General features: G+C 35.0%; 1 protein-coding gene across 1 annotated transcript; it reads right to left on the bottom strand.

The window, feature by feature from the left end:
* Positions 1-8,220: 8,220 nt before the first annotated feature.
* Positions 8,221-17,825, bottom strand: LOC142344821 (uncharacterized). Its single transcript, XM_075396804.1, has 4 exons — positions 17,379-17,825; positions 16,134-16,283; positions 10,101-10,322; positions 8,221-8,761 (listed from the first exon to the last, which is right to left on the bottom strand). The coding sequence occupies exons 1-4, from the start codon at positions 17,653-17,655 to the stop codon at positions 8,439-8,441; spliced, it is 972 nt and encodes a 323-aa protein (XP_075252919.1). The 5' UTR covers positions 17,656-17,825; the 3' UTR covers positions 8,221-8,438.
* Positions 17,826-22,212: the final 4,387 nt, after the last annotated feature.

The raw sequence follows: 22,212 nt of genomic DNA, 5'->3' as shown, positions 1-22,212 counted from the left end.
AATTAGAATTTAACTTCTGTTTTGGGTTGAGAAATGTAAGTTTCATTAGAGCTACATTATCTGTTCAGTTGAGACAAATTCAAAGCTGCGGTAATTTCTCAATTCCAATATTTGCTGAATAAATGTTTTTTAAAGTCTTAATTAGTTAGCCATTGTAATTTTCTTTCAATTCGATTCAAGAATTCCGCGAAATAGTCAAAACTTTTCCCACGTTTCTTAAATTTTAAAATTTTCTTAGGATAGTTTAAGTTAGAAATCACATTTCTATATCTTACACTTTCTAACTGATTGACGGAACTGATCTTTTTCCCATTATATACCCCACCGCTCAATAGATCTTGAACGTCTGGACCCTTCCCCAATTACCTTAATTATACAATAACTTTGGGACTATATTTTTATGGGGATTTCTAATGTGAAGGATCAACGAAACGATAATGCATTTAGTAGGCACCTAACTAATCTATTTAAAATAGATTTACTTTGTCTTTTTTAACGTTGAGATGTGATTCGGCTGAGCAAAATTGATTTCATAGTAATAAAATTAGAAGTGCTTTTTTGGCAACGCAGTTTGTGATTGTAACATGTGGACGTGAACATTTGTCTTGACCACAGTTGACTACTAAGCGTTTCCTTTTATCCTTAAAACCCTGGAAAGAAATTTTTCTCGATCATAGCATCTGATGCTGTTTTTTTTAAAGAAATTAACCTGTAAAATTGTGTTTGAAAAAATCTGATAATGCTGGTTTGGGGATAGTCATTTCCTGATTCGGATAATAAAGAATCTTTTTTGTACCGCCAATTTTCTTGACGTTATCAACTTTTATAATGACCCCATTTGAAGTTTGAGTTATGTTTATTTTCAGCTTATGACAGCACTTTAGGTGAACACTGTAATGGGTGTATCATAAGCAGTCATACATGTAGTCCTCACTTTATAATTCATCCATAGTTTTTAGGTCATCTGTTAAAATTTTGTTCAAAATAACCGACAATTTTAACAAATTTTTACTAAAGGTTATCCTTAGTAGCCCAAGTTGTTGAGCTGGTGCGCGAAATCATCAGATTGAATTGCATTTTTCTCGGTGTATTAACTTTGCTGCGGTTTAAAAATCTACATCAGATCAATCTGTGATCATATCGACCCAATTGTATTTAGTACTTTCTGGTGCAAATGAAACTTTTTGGATAACTTCATAAATGGGTTGAAACTGATTTCTAAGCTAATCAACTCAACAGTTGACATAAATGTTTTTTTTTTGAGTTTTTGAGATCATGTAGTACCACTGCAGCCACGTCCTCTAATCCACCGGTCATGTAATTAGTTTGAAATTGTTGAAATGAGTTTGTTCAATTACCCTAATAGAGTGAGTGTTCGTATTTGAGAATATGTTTCAGATACGAAGAGTAAGCTTCAGAATGAGTTCTCGGAATTGAATGACACGATAGCCCAGTGGTCTGATCTGGGAGAGAGTCTGCTTGCTAACTCTTTGAACAAGGCCGGATATGATGAGTTGTCCGCACTCCTGAAAAACATCCACGTGAGTTATTTAGTCAAAAAACGGTAGAAGAATGAGAAATATGTCCTTTTTCCCAGCTTTCAGTCAGACAGTTTCTTTGTTTAATCCAATTTCAACAAGATGCATTAATTTTCTGGCTTTTTGTATTTCTCTTCTAAAAGTATGCTGTAAAAGCAGAATAAGTGATGTTTCCGCACGAGTTTTTACGCATTTCGGCAACAGAAGCTTTCTATTTTTTGGGCAAAATTCTGTTCCTTTTCAAAAATTAGAAAATCTCGAAAACTTTTGGTCACGGTGCAGCAAATTCGTCTATATGCTTTTTTGGGTGACAATATGTTAAAAATTAAAAATTGGATAATTTCTCTGAAATTATTCAGAAAGACTGATTTTTCCGCTGCTAAATATTTCGTTTTGTTCTTTTGATTCGTACATTCCTTAGGACCTGTTGGACCAGGAGAGTTCTCTGGACTCCACATTGTCAAGAATGCAGGATATTGCGGAGGAGTTGGATGACACGAGGACAGAACGGACCCTGGATGGGAGTACCAACCGACTCAAGTCTGTCTGTGAACAGCTCAGGAAGAAACAGGAGGTACGTCAACGTCTATATGCCCAGCACCGTGCTCTGTATGTTATAGAGAAATCGAGTGAGACAGAATCTCAGCAGCGTGTAGCTTCGGTTGAATCGGAGATGAGCTCTGTGTTCAGCTCTTTGATTTTTTGTTGCCATCTCAAACGCAGCTCAGGTTAAGACCTCGACTTATGAAAAGACGATGCTCGACCGAAATGTGGTATGAAACGACCATGCTCAATTCAAGCAGTCCATGAAAAGACATTAGCTGGACTTAATCGTTCAACTAGACTTTGGCTTGACCCAAGTTTTTGATGCTGGAGTTTAGCTCGACCTAAATATGATGCTCGACTTGAGATCGACAACAGACTTCTTTGCCAAAGGGATCCTTGAAAGGATCCAAATTTCATGATCTAAAGGTTCCATTTATGTTCTGCTTCGTGGCTGAAATGGAGTTAAAAGTGCTATCTATATCTTCTAAAGATTAGAAGGAATAGGCTATTTTCTAGCATGTGGATGTTTGCAGGAGCAAGGGGTAGCTCTGGAGGAGTGGGTGGACGTGGCCCATGGTATGAAGAGACTGGAGAACTGGGTGGAGCAGACCCAGAGGGCTCTGGAGAAGCCAGAGGAACATGTCAATGTCCGGGACCAACTGCACAAGAAAGGGGTTAGAATGGCATCAAAAGTTTTTTTATTTCCGTTTTTAACGTAATGTTTTGATGCAACCTGCAATTTTTTTTACTTTCTCGTTGATTCGTATGTTTAAGTTAGCAAGCTACCCATAACGAATGTTTGAACGGTCGTCAGTCAGAGATTTGCTGAGCATTTAGATTACGCTGTTTTTCATCTCCAGCTCCTATAAAAAATATTTTACATGGCGCGCTCTAATATGTCTCCTGCGCTGAGAGATGAGGCGCGCTCATTTAAATGAAGTTATCTAGATAATTAATGTGTTTGAATAATATTTTTGTTTTTTAAGGAGTTAATCCAGGAGATAGCGGGCAAGAAGGGCGAGGCGAATGAGTTGGTGGAGAGGAAGAAGAAAGTGTCGCTTGCACTGGGAGAGAAACAACCCACACAAGTAGAAGAGGAGGCTGTCTTCACAGATCAGGTAATCAAAACGTACAAAAAGCACAAAAGTTAAAGCAGATGATAAATCATGCTTTTTGCAGGTCAATTTTCCTTTTCACTGTTGCGCAGCTGTTAAAATTTCGACAGCTTAGGTTTTTAAAGAATCATTCTTTTACTGTGAGTTATAAGTAGAAAACAATGCACGTGTATGAAAGTATTAATGTGTAACTTTTGACTAAATTCATTTGCTGTTTCAACTGAATAGATTCAAAAACTTTGATGCAATCTGTGAGCGAATTTAATTGATTTAGTTGATGTGAGATAAAGCCGGGTGACATTGAGTTAGACCACTGAAAATTTCCTGCTACAGATAGTATAAAGCCTAATATCTTCAAGATTGGATATACCGGTACCTAACATTCAATCAGCGTTAGAACTGATTCAGAACAAACATTTTCAGATTAACATTAACTTTCAGTACTGATTCAGAAGGTTTTCAGATCATCTTCTGCACCGATTCTGAAATTTATTCAAGCAAATCGGTATACAAATTTAGCTCAACATTCATTTTTTCATCATACCCAAGTGTCACTATGAATCGTTAAAACACTCACGTGCACATTTTAAAATGCCGAAAGTCAGCAGTGCCAGAAGTTAAAATGCCAGAAGATGCTACTTAGCTAGGAGTTGACCTCCGTTGACTTTCGTCATTTTAAAACGTGCGCGTTTCGTGTTTTAAGCATGGTTAAGTGACTCTGCAGAAGTCACTTTGAAATTCTGACTTAATATCTCGAACCGTTTCGCGGTTCTCGATAAACGCCAGAAGTTCTCAGTGACTTCAAGCAGGGTCACTTAATTATTACTTCACACCGACATGGATGTTTTTGTTTTGATCTGTCTTGATCGGAAATTTGATTCACAACTCGCAGCAAAATCTTGATTTAATTCTATTTGGTATGATTGTAGCTTTCGATGTTGGAGCATGAGGCGAAGGAGCAAGAGAACGTGTTGAGAGAGTCAGTCAAGATCCAGGATGCTTATGACAAGGATGTGGACAGACTCAAGAACCTCATAGACGACGCCCAGAAACAGATCAATGCCAATTCTGTCAAACCCAAAAATATCGACGCTCTCAAAAAACAGATAGCCGAACACAAGGTCGGTAATTTTTTATGTCAATAGTTACATTACATGAAGGAGCAATAGAAAATTTATCCAATCTTAAGTTTACCTTTCAATGAAGTCCTGAAATATCACAGTTTTACTATCGTCAAACCTTCTCACGCAAATGTAACTATTACTAAGTCTCAAATAAAATTTTTTAATGAATTTTCTATGATCACTTAATAATTTTTAGGTACTCCGAGCCGAGATCCAAAAATATGCAAAAGAAATTTATGCCATCAATGAGAAAACTCGACAGCTGGCTAGAATGGGAGGAAGACGACAGCGAAAGAGTAACGAAATGAGATCTCTCTTCCCCAAAGGCAGACCCAAGTCAGGAACCCCCTCAAATTTCTCCCCAATTATGGAGGGATCCTCCTCTCCTCTCAGTCCTCATTCATCCAGTTTTGGTCGCTCTCGCGAGGATCTCTTGATGACGTCTGTGGGATCCCTTGGAATGGCAAGATCCCGCGAAAACATCTCCAAGTCTAGAGAGAGTCTTTCAAAGTCCATTAGAGGATCTCGCGAGGAAGTTACAGGTGGCGCTCAGGGAAACCTAACAGAGCCACCTTCGAGTAGTCTTTCGAAATACACATTTTTAAATGTGACTACGTCTCGGAACTTAGATACCATCGAAGAACCGCTGGAACCGATAACTGAATTGACTCTGGATGTGGAAGAACCGGAAATTAAGGTGAAAGAGAACATCTTACTGGATCTGGAGATTCCGCCCATCGAACCCGTTACTTTAGTTTCTTCAAATTCTAGTTTGTCTTCCTGTGGAAACTTTCTCTTAACGTACGCGACGCCTCCATTTATGGAAAATATGCCTGCAGAATCTCAGATATCTTCTAGCAATGCGGGAAGCTTGCAGGATTCCTCAAAGACGTGCAATGTTCTATGTTGGTCACCCAGAACAAGTTTTCCCGAAATATCGCAATCCAGAACAAGTGGATCTGTGAACACTCTAAGCTTAGATCCCCCAGAAAGCGGAAGGAGTTCACAGTTCCAGAGCGTACCAATTTTGGCGTCCAGTTTCAGTCCTCAACCCTCGAAAGCCAGTGCAGGTAGTTCGAAGCCCACGTTGAGAGAAAGCTCTGGCTCTAGCACTGAAAGTTACCAGAAACAAATGGCCAGAAAGTTACCGGCATCATACAGTCCAGGAGCTAGAACGGTGAGATCAACAAACGCGGAGAAAAATGTGAACAAGTCTGGTAACAAAACTCTATCATCATCTTTGCCTAACTGAACCCTTTTAATTATGAAAAAATCATTGGTACATATAGAAATTAGTTCACCCTGTGTAAATAATTTAAAATGTATATAATTTAAATTTGTAAATTATTTGCGTCAAGTTCAATAAAAATTGTAATGTTTGATTCGTTGCATTTTTTTGATGCCCATTAATTGCATTAAAATGCTCATTTTCTCTACACTATGGCAGTGTCAGTAGCCAAACTGAAGTAGCGGCAGTTCGCTTTCAGAAGTCGAATGAAAAGTCGGTCAAAACTGGTGTATTTTTTTACTTTAAAATTTATTAGCGGTTATATTGGTATATATTCACCTCTAATGACTACTACAAGAAAGAGTAATATTTCTTTAACTCGAATTGATTACATCATAACAAATATCACGAAGCAATCATAGTAGCGGATAATTTTGAAAACTGATCTGTCGGCAACAATTTCAGTTTTTAATTTTGTCATCTTAAAATCAAAAACAACAAAGAAACATCTTTTTGACAAAAGTATTTCAGGCAAAGTGTTTAAAAAATTTACTGAATATTCAGACGGGAGATACTTCCACGGTGATGTGAAAATAGATATGATGTTACTAGTGAAATGTTATTGACAAAAAATTATTGAAAGAGCGCAAGCATTACGCGCTCTAATTAAAAGTTGTTATGATGGGTAAGACACAAAATTTTAGCTTAGAGAAAAATGTCTACATAGAGTACACAAAAAAAAACAATTTTCAAGAGTTAGCGATATTAAATTTATAATGAAGCTGGAGTTTTCTTGAGTGAAATAAGGAAAACCAGATTGAACTTCCTTCATAATCTTCGTAATAAAGGAAAAACAAATGGGAAACCAAGCTTTGTTAAACAGTTTTCGTGTTAAGACGACAAAGTCTATGGGAATTGCAATTGACTAAATTAAAAACTTTCATATTTGGAAGACTACATTGTTTTGAAAACAACAAACGTTATTCCTCCTTAGACTGCTACGAAAAAATGTTACTTTTATACATAACAACCAAAAACACTAATATGCTCACATTCGTTAAGTACATGTAAACCTTTCAGTCCTCCAAACAAACCTGCATGGGCAACTAAAGATGCTAAAGCAGCGCTCGTGGAGCCCCTCTGTCATCTCATTAATCAGTTTACAACAGAAGGAACGTTCCCTAATCATCGGAAAAAAGCCTATAATAATCCTCTCTTGCAAAAGAAAAGAAATTCCGAAGAATGACTCTTTTATGAACCTACTGCGGTCATTTCCGCTTTGTCCAAGGTTTTAAAATGGTGTTTAGCTCGGAGATGGCCGATTTCTTAAAAAAGAAAACGAAACAAATGCGGTCTACTTGTGAGGTACATTTTATGTCTTTGAAATGCTTTTGATTGTCTAAATCACAAAACTTAATTAAGGCTTGAAATTCTAGGTTTTGCTTAAAAATAGGCCACCAATTTAATGAGATATTATTTGAGATCAACGCAAAGAGTTGTTCTAATTGGAATTCGATCAATATGGATCTGTGAAAAGATGATTTCTGCAATGTACTATTTTAGGTCTCTTTTCACATTTAGGTGAACGACTTAACAGTGATTGAAGAAGATTGTTCAGTCGTGCAGTTTGCAGACGACACTTTTTTGTCTCATCGAATATTGAAGAAGTTGTGCCAAAGAAAGCTCAAACATGACATCTCAAAACTTATTGACTTTTTTACGAAGTCCATCCACTTAATGGTGAAAAAACAAAAACCGTAGTAAATATTGTTCAGCACCAGAGGAGGAGGTTGACAATTACTTTCGAATAACCACAAAGAAAACTTTGCAGATCCAACTATTGTGAAGTATCTTGGCGAAGTTTTTGATGGCAAGCTGAAGGTTGATGAAGAATTTTAAAAGATACTTTAGAGCCTTCCTATAAATCAACTCCTAGTGGTGCAAGACGGGTCTCAATATTTACTCATTTTCGCTGCAAAATTTAAGTTGATTTGAATAACAGTAAATTTTAAAAATCGTTTAAAATCTGGGAGTCAAAATAAGTCGTATTCTCTTCCTAACGATATAAGCAATATCAAAACCTTTTTGAGAACAGAAGCCATTTCTTTTCAAAATAGCTAAATGCAAGCCATCTTCTTGCAATAATAAGTAGCAAATTCATTTTTAACCTGTTTAAGATCTTTGTGTTATTATGATAAAGTACCTCAGTTAGATAGATCACTACGTGTCTGATGGGCATAAAAATTTGTGTTCTTGATTGGAAATGTGCCATATTCAACAAGCACGAGATCTAATTTACTTTAAAACCATCATTTGTATATCCCACCGTAGGCTCCTGAAACCTGATTACATAACTGTCCACAATGTCGGAAGCTGGAAAAAACACAGAGGCGAGCGCTATAGCGGGCGCTGAAAAAGGTACTTCTTCAATAATGAGAACAACGTTAAATTCAGTCAGAACCAACTGGTCGAGATTTCCACCGCAAAATCGTGTGAGTGGATTAGAGTTTATAAAAATGGAAGTGGACTGGATGAGAAATGCAAAATTCGAGGACTTTTTTGTTTTGAGGATTGCTAAATACGTAGAAATAATTATGTGCGCGAATGAAAAGACAATTTTGGATAGGACATGCCCAAAGTCAACCGGTCGCTGATTTTCTGCTTGGAACTAAAAATAGTAAGTTTCAACTAATAATATTATTCAACAAATTGGTCATTCATGAATAATCAAATGAACAAAGTCCTTCCAGGAAATCGAAATTGGGTACAAAATCGTCTTAATAATATTAATAATAATATAGTTTATGAATTGACATCAAAAATAGACGAGTTATAACTTTATACATTGTGAAATTCTATAAAACACTTCAGTAAGACCGGTTGTAGTTTATAGACGTCCGTGGCTTCCGTATCTCGGAATGTCTCCCTGGTCCGTGTACCTGTACTCAACTTCCCTTCTAGCGGGGGGAGATTGTTGCCTTGGAAACTCAAACTGTTTGCTGTCCTGAGATGGTGCCCTTCTCATTGGGTAGTCGTTATTTTGTGCTCCCCCTCCGTAGGTTTCGTACCTGTGCTGGCTCTGAACAGTTCCAGGTCTGCTGCTCTCGCGGGAGTACTCTGGCTGCCTGAATTTGTCGGCTGTGCCTGGTCGAGACGAGGGTACTGGTTGGTAGATTTGGCTCTGAGAGCCGGTCGATCGGACGGTGGATGCTAAAATATTACAACTTAAATCTCTACGAAGTATCGGTCACGTGGTTATCTTTGACCTACTTTAAAATTTTCGATGAACTGCTGGTTTTATTAAGATTTCGATTTCACGAATCTGCAATAATCTGTATTATCTATAAATAATTTGTCAATGCATTTTCCGAACGCTGAAAATTATGATTCAGAGATGATAACAGCAGTATGGTAGATTCTAATCTGTTCTTATATCATTGGTAACTGTTTAGAAGATATCCCCCCGCGGGGTATCTTCTAAACAGTTACCAATGATATAAAAACCGATTAGAATCTACCATACTGCTGTTATCATCTCTGAATCAATTTTCAGCGTTCGGAAAATGCATTGACAAATTATTTATAGATAATACTACAGATTACGAAGGATTATCTTGTAAGATTTCGTCAGAATCTTGTTAGATGTTACAAGAAAACCAATCGGAGCTAGTTTTCCCCGGGTAATAATTAATTTACGACCATAATTTTTGAAAAATATTTTTGCATGCAAACTATGGCTTGTTTTGACCATAAGGACTTCATCAATAGTAAACATTGTAATGTATTCTCATATTACTAGACTCTAGTTTTATTTTATAATTAAGACTAATCAAGTAGCTTTTTTGACGGCCTAAATTTAATTTTAAAAAACCGAAACAAAATGATCTTCGGACCCAACGGATATTTCACAGAACTGATTTCACTCAACAGAATGCTTATTTAACAACACCTGACAGAACTTTTGGAATTGTTTTTTCCCCCACGACCAAAATTTTGTTTTCATAATCTTACATGAACAAACTAATGAACTTCTTGCGCTGCTAATAGTTGAATAGTCTAAAAAGAGGTGAGACTATGGCCCCTAAAATAAATGCGAAACACTTTAGAGGTGTAGTTACATCAATAATTGATGGCTATATTCCACGGAGGGATAGGAATATCATTTTGAAATAATTTTTACACTTCAAGATAACAAACTAGACTTCGTCCCGTACCTAGCGCTCAGTGACAATCAGTACATTTTCAGAGAATTTTCAAGTTTTAGAACTGATTCAAAAAGATTTCAGAACCAACTGAGAATTGATTTCTGAAACTCTCCGAATCAGAGCAAAATTCAGAGAAAATATTCTGTATTTTTCTGAGTCAGAAGGTATTACAGAATGAATCACTGAATTAGCTCTGAATCAGACAAATTCAGTGCAAATTGTGGCCTGAATTAGACTCTGACTCAATGCTGAATTTGCCATAGCGTCAAGTACGGGTTATCAAAGCAACCTTGAAAAAAATGCTCAACAATTTTTTTGCAGGGCTGGCAATTTTTTTAACATACTTCGTTCATAAATGGACTGTTTGGCCAGTTGTTCTTTCTCCTTCCGTCTTTCCTTATTCTCTCCATGGGCAATGTACACTTTGAATGATGCCACAGCAACCAACAAGGCGGAGAGGGCGAATGCGATCCACCCCGCGAAGAGAGACATTCCTGCCTTGTCGTAGGAGAAGTTCTCTTTGAAGTACAACATTCCCACAAGTGTGCTCACAAATGTCAACATCACTGAAACGAAGTTAATAAAGTTATAAACGAAGTTATATAACTTTATAAAGTTATAAATGAAGTATAAAGTTACAAATGAAGTTAATAAAGTTATAATTGTAAGTTAAGATGATGAATACAAAATAAATTTTGAGTTTTTACTTAAAAACAATAAAATTTTGAAATTCGCAAATTTTTAAATTCCGTGGAAATTTTTAAAATAAAAACTTTCACACAGCGATAGCTTTCCAAGTTTCCTCAAAAATTAATTTTATATTGCATAGATATAGCGCTAGATATTGCATAGCCTAGAGTGTTCAACTAAAAGACAATGATGCCTTGCTTTAATATGATAAATGTCATTCAGTATGATCTTGCAAAGTCTTTCATAGGAACCTCAATCAACAAAGGAGTCTTGCACTATTATAAGCGACGGACCCTAGTGATGAGCGGATTCAAATATTACAAGAATCTTGCAAGATGATTCAAAACTTGCAAGAGTCTTGCAAGAATCTTGCACGATATCAATCAAGGCAAAAAAATAAATCGGGGTACAAATGTTTTAGGAAACATCTTTGAAGCAAATTATTGTTTATTAAACAAATTACAAAACCGAATTCAATGAAAAAAAAATAGCTCGGATTCAAAAACTTGCAAGAATCTTGCAAGTTTTTGAATTCTGGACAAATTATTTGTGTGTTTGATTAGGTAAAATGAGACAAAGCATTTTGAAAATGGTAGTAATTATTAGAATGCCTGTTTAAAGCGGTCGGAAGTTTGTTAAAAAATCATGAGATTTTTAAACTATCTAGTAACGATCCCGCAAGTTTTTCAATGACGATAGATGTGGGTGATTCTCATCTGATCAGTGCAATTGGTCACCAATAGGCGCGAGATTTGAGAGCAAATTATTTTTTTTTGCAACAAGTAAATTAAAAATTATAACCATACGGTTAAATATACTTGAAACAAAAAATATTTCAAATCATTCAAACAAAATAATATAATAAACATCAACAAATTTCTTAAAGCATCACATTATAAAATTTTCTTTCGATTGTTTTCTTCCTAAAAATAAAAATAACTTTTAAGAGCTCCTACGTTACTATTCAAAGGAATTTTTTCATGTTGTGAGAGCAAGAAATCATTCAACGTTTTCTTAAAAACGTTCTCATTTTTTGCCACAGACTACGCAAAAATGTGTGGCGTAATTGATTGCTAAAAAAAGTGAGGTCATAACATGCAAAAAAGTAAAACTTTGAATACAAAACTCTCAAATCACTCTCTTGCAAATTGACGGAAAATCAATACCACGCTTTCTTCAGAAAACAAATAAAACAATTTACGAATGATATTGGGGTTTGACACATAAAAAGGAATTAAACTAACTCTAAAGAAGACACAAAGTATCGAGTAAATCTGGTTTCTTAATCAGATATCCCGGCATTCATAGCTTAAAAAGTGTGACATCAAACTTTATTTCGAATTCTTAAAGGAAGTACTGACTTATTTGGAAATTACTGACTAGCTGCAAAGAAAAACTCCAGAAATCTTAATGGTTTTTAGTAAGTTAAATTCAGTGACTGTATTTAGATTATAATTAAAACTAGTCCTAATATGTAACAAAATGTAACTAGACTAATATAATAATTTAAAAAAACACTAGTCTTTTTGTCTGTTGCCATTCGCTCCTTCACTAAAATCGCCTACGGCGTAATGTTGATGACATTGTAAATTTAACAAGGAGGCTCGTTAATATGCGTTCACACATGATGTTCCGACCCGAGCTTATCAACATTCTTTACTTAATTGTCAACCAAATGACGATATAACAAAAATAGATATTTGAGGTTAAAACAATCGTTACACAATCTAACCGCTAATTGAATTACATAATGTCATGCCTCATTACAGCACCAACGAGATCTACCGTTAAAGAGACAAAGATAAAAAAAAATACAACCAACAAAATTAGCAAAAACAAAAATTTCACGGAAAAAAATGAATATCAAAATTTAAATGCACCTAGTAACAACGTCAAAATGCAGTCAGATAAAACCTTAACTACACAAATTTACTTTTTCCGAACTACACAGCAGATGGAAATTTTTCTTAATGAGACTAGGTAACAAGTCGACAAAAAGAACGAATAATGAAGCGAAACTCAAAAATTAATCAATGTTTTTTAAACCAAGATATTTCAAAAGTCTTAAAAAGCATTAACTTTAAACTAAATGATCCTTGACAACCAAAAGGACCTGTCTTTGGTTAGACTAAGCCATAGAAGCGGACTAAAGGCGCAGAAAAACTCAAAAAATTACAATCGAATTGCGAAAAGACAAATTATTGATACCATTTAGGTCATTAGCTGTTATCTGAATATTATGTACTTTTAATTCAATTGTTATTTCTACTTTTTCAGCTAAAGTATTTATACTGATATAATACCTAAGTTTAGCTGCGCCCTAATTGAAAACCATGTGGAACTGTTATTACGCGATTGTGTTGAAAGAAGAGAAAAAAATTACAATACTTACCTTTCAAAAAACGTTTATAAAAACGCATATTGTCCAACAAACAAAACGTCAGTGACAAAAAAAATAAGTAGATATGTTATTTGTTGAAGTACAAGAAATTGGACGGGACCTATCAATGATGAAAAAAGTTACATGTTGACGAAAAGACGAAACAAAAAATGAAAAATTTGAAAAAAAAATTGACAACGTATATCATAAACTTTAAGACTATTCGCTATAAACTGAGTGCTTCGGATAAAAACTTTAATTCTTTCTGCAATTAAAAGCTGATGCGACCGGTCGGCAATTTACGGCTACCTAAAGAACAAAAAAACAGGAAAAAACTGAAAATAAAAAAAAGTTGAGCGAGAAAATTGTCGAAGGCATTAAAAAGTGAACTTTCCAATAAAAACTTTTTAACAGCAATGTGATTCTTCTTTTTTAACAATATAACTTCAAAAAATCACTAAATATGACCAATTACATTAGAACCAGGAAGTTTTTGAGAAAACTCGTAGTGTCAGCGCCATAAAATTCAATCGCTTTCAACGAAAACCAGTAAATACGCTAAATTGATTGTACAACAAGGTTGCTTGCCATTCATTTTTCATCAATAAACCATCACACCAAGTCATTGACTATGAAAACAACAACAAATACAGGCAAAAACGAATAATTCAGTGGAAAAGTGCCTGAAGAAAGTGTCGAAGCAATTTAAATCACAAGCTGTACTCTGAACACTTTATCTATGATCCATTGAACGTCTTCCTTAAACCAATGGGAACTATCAGTATTAGGATAACGTGATAAGATTTCAAAAGGAAAAAAAAACGAAAAAGTATCCAAAAATTAAAAAAATTTTGAAAAACCGTGGCATTGAAGTCTTAAAGCTATTAGGCAGAGTATAAAACCGGAAACTAGAATACTTTTGTATGCAGTAGAAAAGGAGGAGGTCCTCTCAATACTGATACTGACTAACAGTTCACTAAAAAGGTTTAAGATTGGTTAAGGTTTTAAAATTTTTCAAAAAATTATTTTTTAAGGACTTATTAGCCATTAAATTTAATAGCTTTCAACGGAAGTCAATAAATACACTCCGATACGCCCCGATGGGAGAAAGAAAATATTTGTCATGCATAGTTAATCAATAAAGCGCCACAATAAGTCTTATGACTACAAAAAACAACAACAAAAACTGGCAAAAACCAAAAACTCAGTAAGAAAATGCAAGAAGAAAGTGTCGGAGCCAATTGAAACATAAACTTTTCTCTGAAAACTTCATCTGTAATCTACTGAACGTCTTTTTAAGCCAATGGGAGCTATCAATTTTTGGATAACGTGACAAGAGTTCAAAAGTAACCAATAATACGAAAATATCCCAAAACCTTAAAAAAAACTTTGAGATCTTGTCATTAAAGTCATAGAAACAATAGTTAGAACATAAAACCGCTAATCAGATTAATTTTGGTTGCAATAGAAAAGAAGGGTGTCCTGTCACTACTGAGGTTGACTAACAGTTCACGAAAAAAGCTTAAGATTAGTTAATGTTTGAAAAATATTCTAAAAGTTTTAACAGCCATTAAAATCACTAGCTTTTAATGGCGTTTGTCATTCATAGGTAATCTAGAAGACATCACAAAAAGTCTTATGACTATGAAAACAACAACAAAAAAAGGCAAAAACCAAAAATTCAGTAGAAAACTGCGAAAGTGTCGAAGCCATTTAGACCATAAGCTTTTCTCTGAAAACTTTATCAGTTGTCCACTGAACGTATTTTCTAAGCCAATGGGAGCTATCAGTATTTGGATAATGTGATATGAGTTCATAAGTAACCAATAATACAAAAATAACCACAAAAATTCAAAAAAAAAATTGAGATCTTGTGTCATTGAAATCATATATACAATATTTACTAGATAAAACCGCTAACCAGATAAAATTTGTTGGCAATTGGAAGCAAGAAGGTCCTGTCATTTTTGAGACTGACTTACAGTTCACGAAAATAAGTTTATGATTGGTTAATGTTCAAAAAAAAATTTCGAAAAATTATTCTTAAACTCTTAACAGCCAATAGCTGTCCACTCAAAGCACTAGATATGTTCACTTAATGCCCATTACGGCAAATATTGCACTTTTAATCAATGACTTCATGCCATAGAACTCCAAAAAATTAGTAAATCCTCAAAAAGAAAATCAAATTTTCATTAAAAATTACGATAACTCAGTGTCGAAGCCAAAAAAAAAACATGAGCAATTCCTTGAAAGAAAATTTTTTGTTCATTCGACTGTAAATGGGGTTTTTCGTTAACGGAACATCGATATGAAAATTGACTAGTCTTTAGGTGACTTAAAAAAACAAAAAAAACTGAAAAGTTTTGTTAAAAAAGAGCTCTCAAACAGAATTAGATTTTTTTTGATAGTGAACTTGCCTATGAGATCATAACTAGTCTTTTTATCGCCTTGAGTCCATTAGGAACACACAATTGGTTCATTTTGTGGCATGAAATGTAAATTTGAATTACTATTTTTATAGAAAATATCTTAATTTGAAGAAAAATTACACTAAATGTGAACAAAATCATGCCGAAAATGCCGTGTTCACACAAAACTTCAATCCTCGATAACTCCTCGAAAAAAACGAAATTAAAAAAAAACCGCTCACATTTCTCTACGATGAATATATCGATCGGCCAAAATTGACTGAACAAAAAAACCCATTTGAGTATATAGTTCCTCCCCCCACAAATGGGTCGGAACAATTAACCCATTTTTGCAAACTTTTTCGTTTAATTTGCCCGTTTTAAATTTTTGGGTTGAGATGTATTCCCTTCCAACATCTATTCCGGAAAATTCCGAATGAAGGGAAAGTCACTGTGAAAAACAAATAAGTCAAACACGAAAAAGTTGATTAAATTACATTTTTTGGCTCCATTGATGAGCTCCGATTAATGTGAAGTGATAGTTAATCAAAGTGAAGGACTTGCAGCAGATATGCAAGACACTGGTAAGGTTATGCTAGATCTCTTATCGAGGTGATGACTTTTTGTTATTTTATTATAGTTTTATTATTAATTTATGACAGATGAATTTTGTTATAGTTCAACCGCGTTGTTCACCGCGTCGAGAAATTTCGCGAAAATTATGTAAGAAATGCGCTGAAATGCGCTGACTTTTCAAAAAGTTCGGCGGAAAAACCTTACCTAATAATGCGCTGAATTGCGCAGAAACGGCGCTGACATCTCGATCCAGGTCAAGACTTCACAAACATCCTATTAGGCTTTTAAAAATTAGTATTGAAACTGCAGTTTCCACTCACTTTGTATGATTGTTGACCAGAAGAGGACGACTTCAAATGGAAAGTTGCCAGTGAAGAGGTTGAAGGACTGCAGCACTGTTGTGTAGAGGGTGCCAGAACTCAACAAAATACACACCATCAGTCCACCCTTACACAGATCTAGCTCCGGGTCTGAAATAGAAAAGAAATATATACTACCCAGTGAACCGAAACTTGATTCACCTTAATAGGAAACAAAAAACTTGATAAATGACTGTCAAGACTGAAAGTTTCCATTGAACCCCTTTACCCTCATTTTGAATCTTGTTCTCACAGATTTTTGTTTTCTTTTCTGGGGACGAAGTACATCGAGCAAATTTTTTGGTTTATCTTGATAAGATCTTACTAAGATTTTATCAAGATTTACCGCGAAATGTTGGTATTTCAAGTTCTGGGCAAGATATTTCAAGTTTTGCAAGAGGTATCAAGATCATGCATGTCTTATCAAAGTGTATCAAGTTTCGATTCTCTGGGACTGTCTCTTTCTACTTCCCACGTCGAAATATGAGCAATGAAAAAACTAAAACTGAAAGATTTGCGGTGACAGCGGTAATTTTTTTATAAGCATACGGTTTGAGCATGAATGCAGTCGAACCTCTTATTGTCGTATAGTCAGTCCCATAAAGTTGCAACGTTATCGAACGTTTCAAAGGTCAAAGGTCAATTTAAAACATGCAGATATCTGGCCAAAAGATGTTCGTTTGCATGCCTCGAGTTTTTCGAACGTTCGCTTGCGTTGCAACTTTATGGAACTTACTATATATAGTGAGTCCCATAAAGTTGCAACTCAAGCGAACGTTCGAAAAGCTCCCAACATGTAAATGAACAACAAAATGCTGATCTCTCTGTGTTTTAAAATTGAACCTTGACCTTTGAAACGTTCGATATCGCTCGTTCCAACTTTACGGGACTATAGCATATTTATATCAGCATCAATGCAATAACACGGTTTTTTACAGTTTGTTCACACATGCTAACGAACAAAAAAACTTGTTCAGGGGCGTCCAAGAAAACTAAAAGCTTGTTTATAATATGGTTTTTATGTACTTACATCGGATCTAGGAAATAAACATCCCCCACCAAATTTTATATAGCAAATAACAAGCGCTAATCAGCTCTTTAATAGTCAAGTGGGAGTTTATTTCCTATATAAAATTATGCGGGGATTTTTTTCTGTGGTTTTTTCCCGAAATCGGCTTACATCATATTGCTGTAAATAGTACACACCTATGATAGGCAAGGAGTAAGACGTGTCACCCGATGCTATTATCCTGAACAGACCAACAGACGAGTAGATTCCATCGTCGAAGTCTCCCCCGAAATCCCCGCCTACGAACAGACCAAATGGCAAGTCCTCCACTCTGCTGAAATACCCCCTGTTATCCTCCTCGTCCTTTCGCACCCCTTTGATCCACTGGTTCAGAAATACGGCCACAATTAGGAACGCCACCGTCACCAACTGTAGTCCAGCGTACGTTAAGTTAAAAGGTCTCTGTGTGACCATGTTCGGCGCTGAAACTTTCTACACTTACTTTGTTAAACAAACTCTCTTTAAAATGGCTAAGTTAATTTAAAAATAAGCCAAATATGATTGAAAGGCTGTGTATACGCGTTGTTTGTGAACAATTTTTGTTTTCGCTGGTACAGTAAAATAGGTCTTTTCTCTAAGATTGAACATGAAACGTTTGAACGTGTAAATTAAGTCACGTTTTGTCGAGTTTATAATTTGCGCTGATAAAAAACAAGGCATATAGTTTAATGGTAACGTCAAATAAAGATTTCTTACCTGCACTGTGACTCATTCTCGAAGCAGTATGCTTCGAGTAACTTTAATGTTCAAAATCACCACAAAACGGTGTGAGATTCTGCTTTAACTAAGATTTTAATGCATCTATTATTAACAGAATTGATGCATAACTACCTGCAAAACTGAACGCATAGCTAGTTAAAAATCTTTTCAATATAACATTAATTGAAATAAAAACTTAAAATTTTACGCGTTTCTCAGGTAAATTCTTTCAGGATGATTGCATTTCAAGATACAGGACTTTTGTGAAAATTATGAAGAAAATGATTTAAAAAAATTCAATACGTTTAATTTGCACATACTTAGAAAAAGAATTTGGGATAAAAACGGGCGAGATGCGAAGACTTTTTGAATCATCAGTGCAATCGGTCCCAGGTTTAGGTACCTCTGATCAAACTAATGTGCGCTCAAAACATCCGGCGCGCTAAATGTGCGCTCAAAACTGTCTCTGATCATACCATTCCCATCCGGAAGTGACCTCTGATCAGACCCAAATCAGACCATTGCCAGACAATTGTGCAACCATGGCCCAGACGAAACCCAGACCTTTGTCCAGACGATTGTGCGCGTCAGATTACCTCTGATCATACCATTCCCATCCGGAACCGACCTCTGATCATACCATCCCCAGACCGAAAGTGACCCCTGATCAGACCATTCCCATCCGGAACCAAAACCCAGACCCTGTAATTATGGCCTGGGAACACACCGTGTGCGTTGGACTTCGGATGATCAGAGGTCACTTCCTGGATGGCACCTCAAACTGGGATGCATTTAAGGCAGTCGTTTTAAGGTTTCTCAGAGATTCAGCGTGTTTTGTAAAAAAAATTAAGCTCTGAAGAGTGGCTGACACCTCGAATCTAGTTAAAATTTGATCAAACTTATGACATTTGGTCAGCAATGTTACAGAAAAGGAACTAACCATTAAATGAACAGTAAAAGTACTTTGAAAACACCCTTAAATACTCTTTAAATTTTCCATGCGAAAACAAGAAGCTACTTGGAGGAATTCTATAATACTTAGCAACAACCAGAAGTTTCGTCCAACGGCGAATTGATAGTTCAATTTTATATCACCCTAAAGTTGAGTTAGTGCATGTTTGCAGTGCCCTAGTTGAGAAGACCAAACAAAAACGACAAAAAATTTTTAGGAAATGTTTGGTATCGTCGGTTTCGAACGTAAGAAAGATTTGAAGCTTTTTAAGAGGCGTTCTCTAATATCGTGGTGATTTGTTTGTGGTGTGCTCTATGTTGAACTTTATTACTCTAATTGCTATCAACAACGTAACGCCCGATAACGTAACGCCACTAATTCTAGCATCGTTCGTTTTCTGCTCTTCATTTCACAGCAAAAAATCTCGGGTCTTTCCCATTATTGCCCCCCAGCTTAGTGGTCAGATAACATATAGCCCCCCAAATATGGTAAATTTACCATAATGAGGGACTATTTTTTCATGCGGGGTGAGGGGCAATAATGGGAAGGACACAAAATATCACCTAATTCTATCAACTATCAACCACATTTAGGCATAAATAGGCAGCTTAAATGAACTAGTTTTTCACCCAAAGTGATTTAAGCCAAATAAACTTGGTTAAAAATTAAAGAAATAATTGCCATTAGTTATCCCCCTTCTTCTGGTATTGAAGGTTTGTAACACCTGTCCACTTTCACATCCAAAACAAAACCCTTTCCCAAAAACCATCTTTTAACTCTATTTTAACTGTTTTACTGTTTTAATAAAGTTTTAAATTTTTTTCAAACATCTGCTTAACAAAAAAGAGGTGAAATTTAACACTAAAAACGAGAAAGCATCACAACGCTACACCAGATCAAAAAGATTAAAGCTCTCGCGTTTGAAAAATGAGATAATGTGGAAATTTTTTTGACCTAATTCTAACTTTTCGATAACCTGTTTGTGTGATCAATTAGCAGCCACTCGAAATGGCAGTGATTGAATATATTGACGGAATATGGATATGTGCTCAGTCAGCTTGTAAAAAAAATGCAAATGCAAACTTGCTCTACAATTTTCCCTCCATATTTAATACTAAATAAGCTAGTAATTACCAGGTCCATGAATTAAGTATAAGGATTGCATTTTGGTTTTAAGTATTTTCAGTGGACTTGTTACAAAACTAATTGATCTTACAAAACTAGTCGATCTTAGAAAACTCAACTTATAACCAGTTTAGGCAGCATTTAGGTTAATGACGCACATTAACAGCCATCTATTTAAAAAGTTCACAATAATTTGGACACCAGAGCATGAACGAAAAACATCAAATTACAGGACATCAAAGACTGTTTTTTTTATTTGCGAGCACTACGAGCATGTTTCAATTACAGTAGTGTTTTGTTCTGTCTTCTGAATAAGACAAACCAATAACACACCTCTGAATAAGACACCTTTGCAATTAGTTTTATTTTTCCCCTAAATCACAGCTTCGGTTAACCCTACCTTTGTATTGGGAACAGAGTTTCGAAATTCTCAGGTATCAAACTTACTTAATTTTGCACTATCAAAAAATGAGAGAAAAATTCTTCAAGAGAGAAATGAGAGAAAACTGAGCATTTTACTTTCTTCAATTTTCTTGAATTGAAATTGATTTTGTTTATTTCAGAAGAGAGGAGGAAAATGCAAAAAAAGAGTTTAATTTTTCAAATATTCATTTGCGTAGTTTAATATTGCGTCTAGTTTTCAGTTCTCTAAAACATTTGAACTCATTGTACGCACTAGTTTTCAATTCCATTTAAGCACTTTGTACTTACAGCAGGCGCAAGGGCATGTCTGTTCTGCTCACTGTTCTGGCCTTTTGAAATTTTGCCTTTGTTAAATAATCAATTGGATTCGATAATAGATAAACACTTTTGGAATAAAATGGCTTGGAGTTGAAAAATGTAACGTTCTGAATGAAACCGGGTTCTATTTTTAATTCAAGGATTGCAAGATGGAATAGATTAAGATGCAGTAATCACGGCAACCCAAAACTGTTGTTTTATAGCGATGTACTTCAGTTGACAAAGTTCTAAGTTTTTTTTTAAAAAATGTTATCACAAATCTGAAAATTTTTTTACAAGATCTGATGAATGAGGTATCATAAACCGTTGAACAAAGCGTGCAAACGGTAAACACAGGACATTTTTATAAGAAAAAAGTTTCTGTACCTCAAAGATTTCGCAAAAAACTATTAAGCAGTCAGATGAGAAATTTTTAGCTCCAGAAAGTTATGAAACTTATTCTGCATAAAAGCAAAAATTAAACGCGAGGACAGCTGAAGTCAGTTGTGAGAAACAATCACGCAGAAGTTGTTTTTGATCATGTGCAATCTAAATTTGTTAAAATGTAACAAAAAAGGAGCAACGGTTCGCATTGGTTATAAAGTTTCGAATTATGAGATAGCATCAGTAATTGTAATAATTGTAATAGGGATTTAAGAACAGTATAAAAAATTATCAAATGAGTTCGAATAGAATATGGATGACGTTTTGAAAAAGTCAACATCTTTTTGTGCTTTACAATCGAAAGTCTCCTGTTCGATTTTTTGTCAACTTGATTAGACAAAAACCGGAGAGCTTAACCGGAGAAAATTTTTACCCCAGAGATCACCGATTAAATATGCTGACTGTTTTTTAAATAAAAAAAACATTTTCTATTCATTTGTTAGGACAAAAAATTACGACTTTATAATAGTGTTATGAGTTTAGTATTAATATAATAATAGTATTATATAATAATAGTATTTTAAATATTATAAGATTAATTGAGAATTTTTACGAGTTTTTTTAATTACACGACTAACACTTGCAAATTACGTGTACTTGCTCCACTACTTGAATCTTGAAAGATTTGTCCACGTCCATTGATTTTCCCCATTTTTTCTCCAAGTTCTCTGGGTGCTTATTATGTATGCATTCCCAGTCGCACTCGCCATATTCTTATATGGTGACTTACTATGAGACGGAATAAGTTCAGTAACGGGGTTATACATAGTGTTAGGAGACATATATTAACTACATGATCTTCCAGGATATTTGTTATTACTGTTTTATCTTGCAAGATCATGCAAGACAGAATTTTATCGAAAGAATCTTGAAATTTTGTTCCGGACAAACTGTCTTGTGATTTGTTCAATTTCGACATTTGCTTCATCAATTCTTGCAGAAAACATTCAGCAGAGAGTTGCTCAGTTTGAATAACACGCAAATTTACTTGTTTTCTTCTAACAAAAATTGCTGAAAATCAACAACCTTCA

The sequence above is a fragment of the Convolutriloba macropyga genome, chromosome 1 (genome assembly GCF_964194025.1).
Source record: "Convolutriloba macropyga chromosome 1, txConMacr16.3, whole genome shotgun sequence".
NCBI classification, from domain to species: Eukaryota; Metazoa; Xenacoelomorpha; order Acoela; family Convolutidae; genus Convolutriloba; species Convolutriloba macropyga.
This window is presented reverse-complemented; position numbering and strand designations above follow the sequence as displayed.